This window comes from Tachypleus tridentatus, chromosome 6, assembly GCF_004210375.1.
Source record: "Tachypleus tridentatus isolate NWPU-2018 chromosome 6, ASM421037v1, whole genome shotgun sequence".
NCBI lineage: Eukaryota > Metazoa > Arthropoda > Merostomata > Xiphosura > Limulidae > Tachypleus > Tachypleus tridentatus.
Genome location: NC_134830.1, coordinates 82,104,486 through 82,117,850, shown reverse-complemented (window position 1 = coordinate 82,117,850; position 13,365 = coordinate 82,104,486). Strand labels below are relative to the sequence as shown.

Sequence of the window (13,365 nt, the reverse complement as noted above, 5' to 3'; positions counted from 1 at the left end):
TTCAGTTCGTTTGTATTTTTTAACAAACATAACAATAAAAAATGTTCATTGTGGCAAGCAAAATAACAATCTAATCTAAGTAAGTCTGTTTTTCCCAATTTCCAAAAATACTCGCATTACAGAAAAAATGAATATTATTTTTGAAGTCCGAATAGCTGAATTATGGAAAATCTATTGTTAAAACCAAATATCTTTTGTGAAGTTTAAAAGGCCTATTTATCAAAATGAAGTTTGGGAAGTGGAGAAAAAAGAATAGTTAATACTTTGTAGTAGCAAAGAAATAAAAGTAATTAATGTTTAATAAACAAATAGAAAATATCTTATCCGCACATTTATAATTTTACACCTTATGCTATATTTGACTGGTGTACCTTCTCACTGTAGTAGCAAAAAAAATCAAACTAAGTAATATTTGATAAGTATTCTTTTCATTCTACTATAGGAATTTGCATTAATATCTGACTGTTCATGTAAATAACAATAAAAGAACTTCAAAATATGTACATCCCTGTGATAGGGGTAAGTCTACGGGCTTACAAAGTTTAATTCTGGTGATTGGATTCACTGACCATATATACCAGCCTACGGTGTTGGTTGTTTTTAGTTTTCGATGTGAATGCATTAATAAGCCTTATTTAAAAGTTTGAACTTTATTCTAAATATATATATCTTGTTTCCTTATTTTTTAATTTCGCTCAAAACTAGTAGTTCCTACTTTAGTAGTGAAAGACTAGAGACAAATCAGCTAGTCATTGCCACCCACCGCCAACTCTTGGACTACCCTTTTGCCAACTAATAGTGGGATTGATTATCATATTAGAGCACCCCAAGGCTCAAAAGACGACCATATATAGTGTAACGGGGATTCGAACTTGCACCTCTGAGATTACGAGTCTAGCGCTCTAACCACCTGGCCACGCCATGCCTAAATGTACATAAGAATTATTTCTTACGCGTGTAATAAACTCTTTATAAGTAACATTTACTTGAGGCTAATGAATGCATAATAGTTTAATTTTGCATAATGAAATAAGAAAATTATAATCAATATAAAATACAAATATTCCAACTCTTTCTGGAAAACAATAACATTTATAACATTATATGATAATTTGATATATTTACATATGTTTATAACAAAAGAATAAATAACACTGTTTCGTTAATCCGCAGTGATTATTGGCATATAAATTAAATTAACTCCAATAACTACTCCAATTCAGCGTGACAATTCTGTGTTAACGACATTTACGAATTTCTAGTCCTTTTTTGATGTTGTTGTTTTTTACATGAAAATCCCAAAATCTTACTATTTTGTTTTCACCTTTGTTCTTTATTGATTAAAACAATTACAATAAATTATTATTGGAAAACAATAACATTTATAACATTATATGATAATTTGATATATTTACATATGTTTATAACAAAAGAATAAATAACACTGTTTCGTTAATCCGCAGTGATTATTGGCATATAAATTAAATTAACTCCAATAACTACTCCAATTCAGCGTGACAATTCTGTATTAACGACATTTACGAAATTCTAGTTCTTTTTTGATGTTGTTGTTTTTTACATGAATATCCCAAAATCTTACTATTTTGTTTTCACCTTTGTTCTTTATTGATGAGAAATTATTTAAGAATTTTGTGGTACTCCTATTTTTTAATGTTGTCATATGAACGTCACTCACGCTTATTTATCCTGCAGTCTCAAACTAAGACATACTATTTTTAAGTGAACCTTTTTATCTCAGTAATTAACTAATTAACCAATTTCTAGATTTCATTCGAGTTCTTTTCCTCATTAGTTCGATTATTGTGTTTTTATAAGTAATTTTGTAAGGTGAATGAAAGCCTTCAAGGAACTCTTTGACATATCATTAAAGCTTCTTTTGAGTGAATTTTTCTTGATGATTCTAAAAAGAAAAGAAAATAGCATAAAATTATTTCAATTTGCATCCTTCAAATGTGTCCTGTCATATATCATTTTTGCATTTTACTTTTAGTACCTTTATCTTTGTTATTATTAAATAAGACATTTTTTAAACAAAATACGTTACTCTTTATATGATATATTGCAACATAAAAAGTGTATGCATGAAAAATTTGATGGTGTATTTGTAATGGAAAATCATAAGAACTTAAAACATATAAACTAAACGATTTGTTGTTTCATCTCTCGTAATAAACACATCATTGATACCTCAGATAAGTTATGTTTAAATATAGCCTTCATAAAATTATAACAACTAAGAAAGATACAGTTTCTTAAAAAAATATATCGTGTCTAAATCTATATAACTTGTATTTGAAAAAGTCTTTTGTATCAGACCTCACACAACCAACAATAACCAAAATCGGGGAAGTAACTTTAAAACTAGGTTATACTAATACATTTGTTTGTTTTTTGTGTGTAAAGTGACATTTGACATGAAGCTCTAGCTTTTATAATATAATACCTTGTGTATGTACTTTTCTTTAATGAATGGATCTCGATAGCTTATGAAGCAGGTTTTCTGAGTGATATTATATAATAATTAAAAAACAACTGCGATTATTGTCAGGTCACAGTAACTACGTAAACAATTATACAAGTAATGTGAAACTAATTGGTAGAATATTTGAATATAAGATGCTTGTACTCGTCCAGGATATTTCTATTTATAGTTTAAATAAGTTATAGTTGATGATTGATAATTTCAACTTCAATACAATTTTATGTTATACTAAAGCTCCAGGTAAGAGAAGACGCCTGAGCCTCAGGCATAACCACTTATAATTTATAAGGAAGAAAAAGCATTAGTATCACCTATCAACTGTTATGCAGGTACACTTAAATGAATAAAGAGACTGATTATTGACAGTTACAACACTCTCATTGGTGACAGAGTGCAACATATTCCTATATCTTAAATGAATAATGGGATTGATTATTGACATTACGAACACACTCACAGGTATTCTGAAGAAACTTTTAAAGCTCAGTTTTTTATAAATATACAAAATAATTAACTCCATGTCATTTGTAAATATTTCTTATTATAACTACGGCATACAATAAAAAAATAATTATGAAAAATCTTTATATATACCGAAAGTAAGACGATGTATGCTTTTCAAGATTACCTTAAAACTAACAGTTTCAAGTAAATCTTACTTGAATGAAAACATATTTGCGCAAATTCAGTATAACAACAGAGGAAAATACATATCCATACAAGGCTTTCTGGAACAATGCAAATTTTTACTGCTCTCTCAATAATACCATGTAACCACTGTAAACTGGTTTTGTTGTAAACCAGATATTCCGTATTTGTTGATTTACTGTAGTGACAATTTTCAATAAACTATGCAGCAAACAGAGGGAACAGGCAAAAAATGAATTTTAATACATGAAAAACTTATCCCAGCATATTCTAGAAAATAGTATAAAAATTGTTTGATATTTATTTCTTTATCTTATTTTTAACACAATACAAAGCTACGCAATATACTATCTGTGATGTGTTCACCCTAGGTATCAAAACCAGGTTTCGGCATTACAAGTCTGCAGACCTACCGCTAAGCCACTGAGGGGAGCTCTCTTTGTTACGGTGTTTCTACGCAAGTTAAGGATACCGTGGTACAATGACGTCAAATTTCAATTTTATAACATAACTAGTATTTCATGGATCAGATTTTGATTGAAGTTAATTTTTGCGTGAAAAGCTTCACGACAGGTTATCCAAACCCTATCCACAGTCAGCAATCCAACCCTGGATTTTAATATTGTAAATTTGTGAACTTACTTCTGACTTCTCAGAGAACCAGATTTTGTCAACATTCGATAAATAAATATTATACTATTTACTCTTTATCAACATTTACCTGGTAAACGATCGTATCTAGTTTTTGTGACACCTCACGACTCTCCGAAAATCATAAGCTAACTTTTCCCAGCACGTTAAAATTCGATCTTTATAATGTTTAAAACATTCTTTACTTGATTTTGAATTGTAAGACGGAGCTGACATATTCTGAAATACATTGTTCCTAAATTGATTAAGGACTGTGTGAAACTGAAAAATTTTAAAATGGATATTTAATAGTGAACACATTTATCCTTAACAACAGATCCCAATATTACGTAGATTGTAATGAATAAAGAGTATATGCGCACCCCACGTTTGGTATTGCTGGCGTAAATATATATATATATATTATAAATATATAATATATATATTAAGTAATAAAAAGAAACAAACAAATATAATAAAAGATTATAAATTTTATAAACACAACTAGAGATCGATATATACATAACCTAGTTAGCTATAGTAATGCAGAAAGTTTTAACGTTGCAAAAAGCATTCAAACAAGAGTGTCAAAACTCCATACCAAATTTGAAAGTTAAAACCTTTTATCTATACTTTCGCTTAGACTAACCTCCCCCTTTCTCGGAGATTTGTATTTCTCTCTTTCTTGGCCCAACATGGTCAGGTGTTTAAGGCGCTTGACTCGTAATCTGAGGGTCGCAGGTTTGAATCCCCGTTACACCAAACATACTAGCCATTTCAGCCGTTGGGGCATTATAATGTGACGATCAATCCCACTATTCGTTGGTAAAAGAGTAGTTTAAGAGTTGACGGTGGGTGGTGATAACTAGCTGTCTTTCCTCTAGTATTAAACTGCTAAATTAGAAACGGCTAGCGCAGATAGCCCTCATATAGCTTTGCGCGAAATTCAAACCAAACCTTTCTTCTTTTTTTTATTTTATTAGTTAAATGAGAGTTGGACATAAATTAGTCTGGTTTATTTCATATGCATTAGTTAACTAAACCAATTAATCCATTTATTACTTTATTTGTTATTATGATGCACTGTAAACTATTTGTATAGAATAAATATCAAGTAATAATAAAACTTTGAGAACGAAACCAAACGATTCAAATATAAAGTACAAAAACATAATTAAAATATATTGTTTTAAAATAGTTATGAAAATAAAATATCCTAAACTCACTTAATAGTTAAAGTATTCTTAAGTTATACGAATCATTACGTCGTACGGATGTTCTATAATATAATTATGTAAACGATATTTTCTTGCCTTACAAAACATATGTAGTTTCGGTTTTAAAACTCACCGATTTTATCTTTTGCTGAAAATGTTGAATAAGGAATTGGTTATAATCACTACGTGTTTTGTATTCTGCATCTATCTGTCTTTTCCGTTTCCCTTGCACATTAGTTATTACCAAAGCAACAGGAAGAAATAATTGACCAAAAGAAAAAGGAGCCAACAACAGCACAATAACAAGAGGAGTCAATACAGCAAAAAATATTTTTAGACCATTAACTTTTCCAAGCGCTCTTTTCAAAGGCAACGATATCTTATTTCTAATATTTGTAAATGCTCTTCTTAAAATCCATGAAATCCTGCAAAAAACGCTATGAGACAACATTCCACCAACACTATGGTATCCATAACTTCCATCACCAACATGTCCATAGTTATTACCGTATTCAGAAATATAGTGTCCTGAAAGTCTTCCGAAATTTTCAAGTTCATTAAAATTCAACGCTTCTTTCTGTTTGTTATAGTCGTAAGCGTTGGATTCTCCTTTGATAGGATAAGATTCGATTCCTAGTTTGCTGTATCTATTTGTTGTAAAATATCCATTATTCGCAGAATCATAATACATAGGAGTTTCCTCAGTGCCAGAAGAAAATACACTGAATTCGTTAGTTTCATAAACTTTACCGGGTATTCTTTCATAATTAATCTTTTCAAAAGGGTGCCTTTGATATGCACCCAACTTTCTGTTTTGTGGGTAAAAAGTTAACAGGTTAGTATTGTAATCAGATTTCTCATAATCACGAGTTTCCATTTTTGAGGTAACTTTTTCATTTTCACCTGAAAAGTCAAATCTATGTATTAAATTTTGTACACTATACAATTCACATTTTAAATTGTATTTCCAATATTTTGTTCTTCATATTTATGTGAAACAAAAAACTCTTCTACAGTGTAACTTACTAAGTAATCATTTGACGAAGCTTTTATGGCTTCTAACAAAATAACGTTGTTTTTATGCACATATTCAACTTAAAATTTGTTTTATAATAGTCTAATACAGATCAAAAACAGATTAAGCATTGAATAAAATAACTGGAATGCGGGATTTAAATCTACAAAACACACATTTAATTTTTTCAATCACATTAACCCTATACATCCCAACATTAACTTCACATGTGAACAGGAAGAAAGCAATCAAATATCATTTCTTAACCTCAAAATTACAAGAACCGATACACAATTTAAAACAGAAATCCACCGAAAAATCTCCCATAGTGGACTATACATTCCTTGGGACTCAGCACAAGAAACAAAACAAAAACTCAACATACTAAGAAACCAAATAATAACAGCCATAAAGCTATGCTCACCAGATAAAATTAACGACGAATGAGACAAAATAAAACAATACTTCATCAACACCAATACGTTTCCTCCACAAACCGTTGAAAACATTAAACGCACACACCTAGACAAAAAGCAAAATCAACTAACAAAAGTAAATATACCCTACGAATTAAAAAATCACGAAACCATATACTGCTGCATAACATATTGTTTGTTTGTTTTGGAATTTCGCACAAAGCTACTCAAGGGCTATCTGTGCTAGCCGTCCCTAATTTAGCAGTGTAAGACTAGAGGGAAGGCAGCTAGTCATCACCACCCACCGCCAACTCTTGGGCTACTCTTTTACCAACGAAAAGTGGGATTGACCGTCACATTATAACGCCCCCACGGCTGGGAGGGCGAGCATGTTTGGCGCGACTCGGGCGCAAACCCGGCATAACATATATTCCCGAAATCAGCAGAAAAATAACCGACATTTGACAAAAACTAGTAACAAAATATGACATTCCAGTTAATACCAAATTTATTCAAAAACCAGGCACAAAACTAAGGTCTATACTATGTAAAAACTACACTGACAAACACCACACCAACATTATTTATAAAATACAATGTGATAACTATTACGACTTTTATATTCGAGAAACAAGTAAAAAATGGAAACCAGATTCAAAGAACACAAAAAAGTCACCTTCACGTGTTTTCGAACACTGCAAATCAAATAAACAGAAAATAACCATAGAAAACACCCAAATGCTAAATAAAGATACAAACATAAACAAACGCAAAATAAAAGAAGCTTTACTTATACAACAAGCCCAAAATAAACCAATAGAAAGTTTATTAGAAACCGAAATATGTTTATTAATAAACATAATCAAACATCTAAGCACGCCCTCTACATTCCTACACTCAGTTACACAACCCCCTTCAATCATGTGGTCAGCTATTGGTCAGTTACCTTTTTCTTTCTTTGTGAACCTGACGATGACCGAAGAAGGTCGAAACGTTGTTCACTCCTCTACGTAAAAATTTTCTCAATCCATACCAGCCGTTTTTACTTATATATTTTTCTCGTCATCACGAATTAATATCAGCATTAATAAAGAATTAGATTGTTGTTTTGAATTAAGCACAAAGCTACAAAATGGGCTTTCTGTGCTCTGCCCACCACGGGTATCGAAACCCGGTTTTTAGCGTCGTAAGTCCGTAGACATACCGCTGAGCCACTGAGGGGCAAAGAATTAGAAAAAATAAACATTGTTATTTAAAACAAGAGAGAATCCTTAATAACCGCGGCACTTGAATTTTTTTAGGCTGGATTAGAGTAAATTGATATGTGAGACCTTGGGTGTAGTTAAATATTATAGTCAAGTTGTAAGGGTTAGACTTCTTGAGACCAAAATTGCAATTAAATCTGAAACTGGTCAAGAGATGATGGAGCTATGAATTAAAAGCTTGTACTTGAGAAAATCTATATCAGCCATTTTGTCGCGGCTAAAAACGTTTTTGTTTGCCGACAAGTAACATAATGTTCATTTACGTCCTTACTAACAAATTGTTATGCTCATTGTTTTTCAAGAGAAAGTGGGCAACGCTGAATTTGGAAAAACTACATATTTCTATTGTATCTATTACAACAAACAATAAACCTGCAATAACAAATTATTGCTATTTCTTCTTACAGTTCTCTATTGCATTTTCCAATTGTTTTTTTTTCAAAGATATTAAGCATAATATTGCTTTCATATTTTCTGTGGTTAAGCAGATTTTACCATCCTGCCCGTCGTTTTAAAATAATTTTTAAATACAAGTTGTAAATTAAGTGCAGAATTTGTACAGTTCTTTAAGTTCTCTTAGATTCTTAGTTCTCTCAAGAGGAAGAAAATAATTATGGTAAAAATCACTTAAGATAAATATTAGTAACTATTAATAAATCTAAAAACTTACCCAATATTTTACTTGCTCTTAGGTATCGCGGTGTTGAAACTATAAAAAAGACGATCCATTTGACAATAATTTTCTTTGCATTCATGTTCTTCAGAAAAATACTTTATTCGAAGCCTTCACATTATCCTTAAAAAATAAAAATATATTTATGGAAATGGTACAAATAAAATTCTGCTTCTAATACAAAATTAAATACAATACAAAGAAGACTGGTATAAATGGTGTGATTTTAGCTAGAATTAATATTTATCAAATGTAAGAAAATCAGTTCCACGTTTATAATTTCTTGGTAAGTTATTGGTTTTATATTCAAGATATAGCTAATTACTTCATCGCTTCTAATAACAGTTATTGAAATACTCCTGCTAAATTTATAAATTGAATTATTTTTACATAGCAAGAAACAAGCTCATTTTCCTTCCGAATAAAAAGTTTCTTTGCTACTTATTTACTGCTTCGCTACAAAACACAAATTATCCAGGAGTTTGAACAGCAACAATCAAAACGGCTAAAATTCTTCATTCTTAACTAGCATTACAGAAGTTTGCGAATTATTTCTTGTCTTGAATTCAACATTCGTTTCCCTTCAGTGTGATGTTATATTACTTGGTATATATATATTTTTTTTATTTCTGCTTTTATATTTGATTCAGAAGCAGCTGTACTCTCTTCATTGTGGAACTTCGGTACATCACTTATATAGGTTCATACTACAGGAAACTACTTCATCAGGTTAAAAGGGCACTAATGTCAAGATAGCGTTACTCGAACTTCACAAATCAAGCGTTACTAGTTTAATCTACCTTCAGTAAGCCAAAAGTAAGTTAGAAGTCAAATCAAGGAAGTATATTCAAACGATTCGCATTTTAAAGCAAACCACACATTACAACACTCAAAATAATTCTGTCGAAAATTACAAGAGTCATTAATATAAGCAAAAAAACTAGTTCAGTTTAATTTAAGACAACCAGCGATGTGTTTTAAAATACGTTTATTTACTTTTCTAATCATTAATAAACTAAACCGTTTCTATTTGTTATTATAAACACACAAATCAGTAAAAATTAAAATGTTTTACTCACTTTATTTTTCAAAAATCATACACCGATTTTCAACATTTCAAGAATTCTTGAATTAATCAATTATTATTACAAATTCAATTTATGGAAGGTTCATCTTGACCTGATATTTTTCTTATAAATTGTATTCAAACACAATTTAAGTTATGAAATGTATAATTTCAGGTTTTCGTCATTCTGTGTTGAGAAAAAAAAATTCGTTGCCATATTCATTTAATTGTTTGCTTTGGTTTACTTTTCATATTTTTAACACTTAATTAAGGAAGTACAAAAACTAGCAAAGGGTTAAATTTTTGTATACGTATTAATGTAAAATACTTATAACTTTACTAACTATCAATACTTTGGTGGATATTTTTGTGCGAAAGCACTTTGAGCAAAAGAAAATCTAAGTTTCACTCGATATGAATCTAATATTCTGATAATAGCCTTTTCTGTGAGTTACTCATATTTCTTGTTGTGACAATTAACAACACAACCAAATTATTTTGTTTGTTTGTTTTGAATTTTGCACAAAGCTACTCGAGGGCTATCTGCGCTAGCCGTCCCTAATTTAGCAGTTTACGACTAGAGGGAAGGCAGCTAGTCATCACCACCAACCGTCAACTCTTGGGCTACTCTTTTACCAACGAATAGTGGGATTGATCTAACATTATAACGCCCCCAGAGCTGAAAGGGCGAGCGTGTTTGGTGGGACGGGGATCCTAACCTGCGACCCTGGAATTACGAGTCGAGTGTCTTAACCTGGCTATGCTGGGTCAATTACATTTATATTAGAGTTTTTCGTATCAATCACTATATGTTAGTTTTAATGATCATGACAAATCTCAGCTTTCTATAATTATGATTATTTACGTTTTAATGCAAAGCTATGGAATGGGGCTGTCAGTTACACTGATATCCGCCATTAGTTACAAGTTTGTTTGTTTGAATTTCACACAAAGCTATTCGAGGACTATCTGTGCTAGCCGTCCCTAATTTAGCAGTGTAAGATTAGAGAAAAGGCAGCTACCCATCACCATTCAGCGCTAACTCTTGGGCTACTCTTTTACCAAAGAATAGTGAGATTGACCGTCACATTATAACGCCCCGACGGCTAAAAGGGCGAGCATGCTTGGAGTGAACGGGATTCGAACCCGCGACCCTCCGATAACGAGTCGAACGCCTTAACGCGCTTGGCCATGCCGGGCCCAATGCAATTTGTCTTAAAATGAAAATAAAACATTTCTTACGTGTTTTGAAAATGAAAAGTTTCAGTCAAGCGTGTTAGGGCATTCGACTCGTAATCCGAGGGGCGCGGGTTCGAATCCCGATCGCACCAAACATGTTCGCCCTTTCAAGCGTGGGGGCATTATAATGTGACGGTCAAACCCACTATTCGTTGGTAAAAGAGTAGCCCAAGAGTTGGCGCTGGGTGGTGATGACTAGCTGTCTTCCCTCTAGTCTTACACTGCTAAACTAGGGACGGCTAGCGCAGATAGCCCTCGAGCAGCTTTGCGCGAAATTAAAAAAAAACAGATAGTTTGAAAGTACTTCAAAATACCTATATTTGTCTAATAAATCATATACCATAGAGAAGGAAAAATATATTAATAGTAGTTGAGATGAAAAAGAACGATAAAAACGTTTCATGCAAATAATGAGCTATTTGTTCCTCACTGTTACTCATGAATGACGTTGCCACTAAAAGCCGTAACCCAGATTAATCTTTCCATGGCCTTCACTCATAAGGTCAGTAAACACCCTGCTGTACGTTGATTAGTATGGTTTTGTACTATACTGTTACTTACATTTCAAGCTACGTTATATCTAGATATGTAAGATGTTTTGAAACAAATACTCAGTGTAACAACTGTAACTGCCGTTGACACCTATGTGTTGGACACAGCAGAACTGACTAATAAACCGAAATAATACAGCTGCAGCCCATTCATAAGTATTTCATTGATCAGTTGTGATCTCAGTAAGTGATTGATGTCTTGCTTTTCAATTCCATTAATTCCAACCTGACGTGTTAATCGCATGATTGCTTTAACAACAGGTTCTGTTTTACAGACACTTTTAAAATCGTACACGCATTCTGGCCACAGTATTTCCAAACTTCATTCGTATTTGAGGTGTATCTTCCTTCCAAGGCTCTGTTACATTGTCTATGGCATTCTTAATGCTAAACGATTTCCAGAAATCTCTCACTGAAGTGTTTCTGTCGTTGTCCACTGCACTGATCATTTTCTGAAGATGTGTCAAAAGTAATATGTAATACGTAAGTAAATAATATATATGGGTTGGATCAAAGAAGTGAAACTTGGGAGAAGAAACTCGCCACAAATATTTGTTGATAAATCAGTTAGGTTGATAGGGTGGCTTGATATGTTGTTGATAAGCAGCTGTGCTTTGGAGAAAAAAATGTTGTTGTTTCAGATTATTTAGCACTGGTTTTGTTACTTTCTTATTCTGCAGGTCTTTAAATAACAAAGTGTGTTTTCCTGTAAAGTCGTGTTAGTCATCACTTTAGTGTTTTAGTGTTCACTTAATCTATACCACTCTTACTTCTTTATAGAAATAAAAATTAGTAAATTATTACTGGCATTAGATTCGGTAGTAAGCTGAATAGATATGTTTTTCGGTTCATCACATACAACATGAAGGATGCATTCTAAATCATACAGATAGAATCTCTTTCAGGCTTTAAGCTGAATACCTCTTGTTACTGATGGTGTCAGTCATTGAAATTCTTGCGATTCATATTGGTAAAACTTCTACCATTTTCAATGGAGTGTAGTGTACCATTTCCATAATCCCTGTATTGAAAAATGTGCATCTTCACGTCATCATTAAATGGGATAATTGATATATATATATAAGTAAATTCTAAATGGATACACATAAGACTATTCTGTTAATTCATCTCTTCTGAATAAAAGCAAGGTATCATTTCGTTGCTGTTCCATCTGTGATAGTAATAATGGATTGTGATTAAAAATGTACTTACAGCCTATTGTAAACTAAAATAACATCGATAATAAAAATTAGGGACAATGTAACAATTAAATAAATCATATAACAATCAAGAAAATTTACCCATGTATTATAAAACAAATATATTTAAGTGAGAGAATATTACTTTCAACAAATTATGTAGTGGCATATAAATAATTAAATCTTACCTCCAAGCTGTAATCACCAAATAAGTGAACTTTGCACTGGTAAATCAGTGTTTTGTCTACATTTATATACACAACTGATGATATACAAGTGACGTCACCACCCTTGTTTATATAATAAAACTGATTGTGACAATATCACTAAATTTAATAAAAACGGACTGATTTCCATGAATCGTCTGTAAAAACCATCTTGTATTTCTTCGAAAACATTATTTGACATCAGGGACTTAGATGTTCCGTGTTGATTTATAATTAAATTAAAAACCAAATATGTTAACTCAGACAAAGTGCGAGGAATAACATGATTTCTACGATTTTTTGGAAAAAAACATCTGCTGATTTCAAAGACCTGCATAATAATCATTGATTATTACCTGCATATTAGTCACCCCATTAATTAAACTTTAATAATATTAATGAGGCATTAGAAACGTGAATATTAATGATTAAATGCATATCGATAATTTAATTAATTAATTAACCTTTAATTAATGAACCATCATGTAGACATTAATTACTAATTAGCATATCATTTACATCTAATTATTGAGTTGTAATTAATTAACCATCATTTACATATCTATATTAATTACATTTGGCTCTATAGTACTATGATAATTATTAGCATTATACATGATGTTTAGCCTGCGAAGTTTTCATTGACGTTACATTGCTGATTTACACCAGACACACTATTAATGAGACTTTGCTTTAGACTTAAATATATTATCATATTATTTATGTTTTTCTTCTCT

At 31.5% G+C, this 13,365-nt stretch overlaps 1 protein-coding gene across 1 annotated transcript; it reads right to left on the bottom strand.

The window, feature by feature from the left end:
* Positions 1 to 1,355: 1,355 nt before the first annotated feature.
* LOC143254601 (uncharacterized) lies at positions 1,356 to 12,610 on the bottom strand. Its single transcript, XM_076509750.1, has 4 exons — positions 12,145 to 12,610; positions 8,365 to 8,490; positions 5,132 to 5,901; positions 1,356 to 1,921 (listed from the first exon to the last, which is right to left on the bottom strand). The coding sequence occupies exons 2-4, from the start codon at positions 8,447 to 8,449 to the stop codon at positions 1,886 to 1,888; spliced, it is 891 nt and encodes a 296-aa protein (XP_076365865.1). The 5' UTR covers positions 8,450 to 8,490; positions 12,145 to 12,610; the 3' UTR covers positions 1,356 to 1,885.
* Between the last annotated feature and the right edge of the window lie 755 nt (positions 12,611 to 13,365).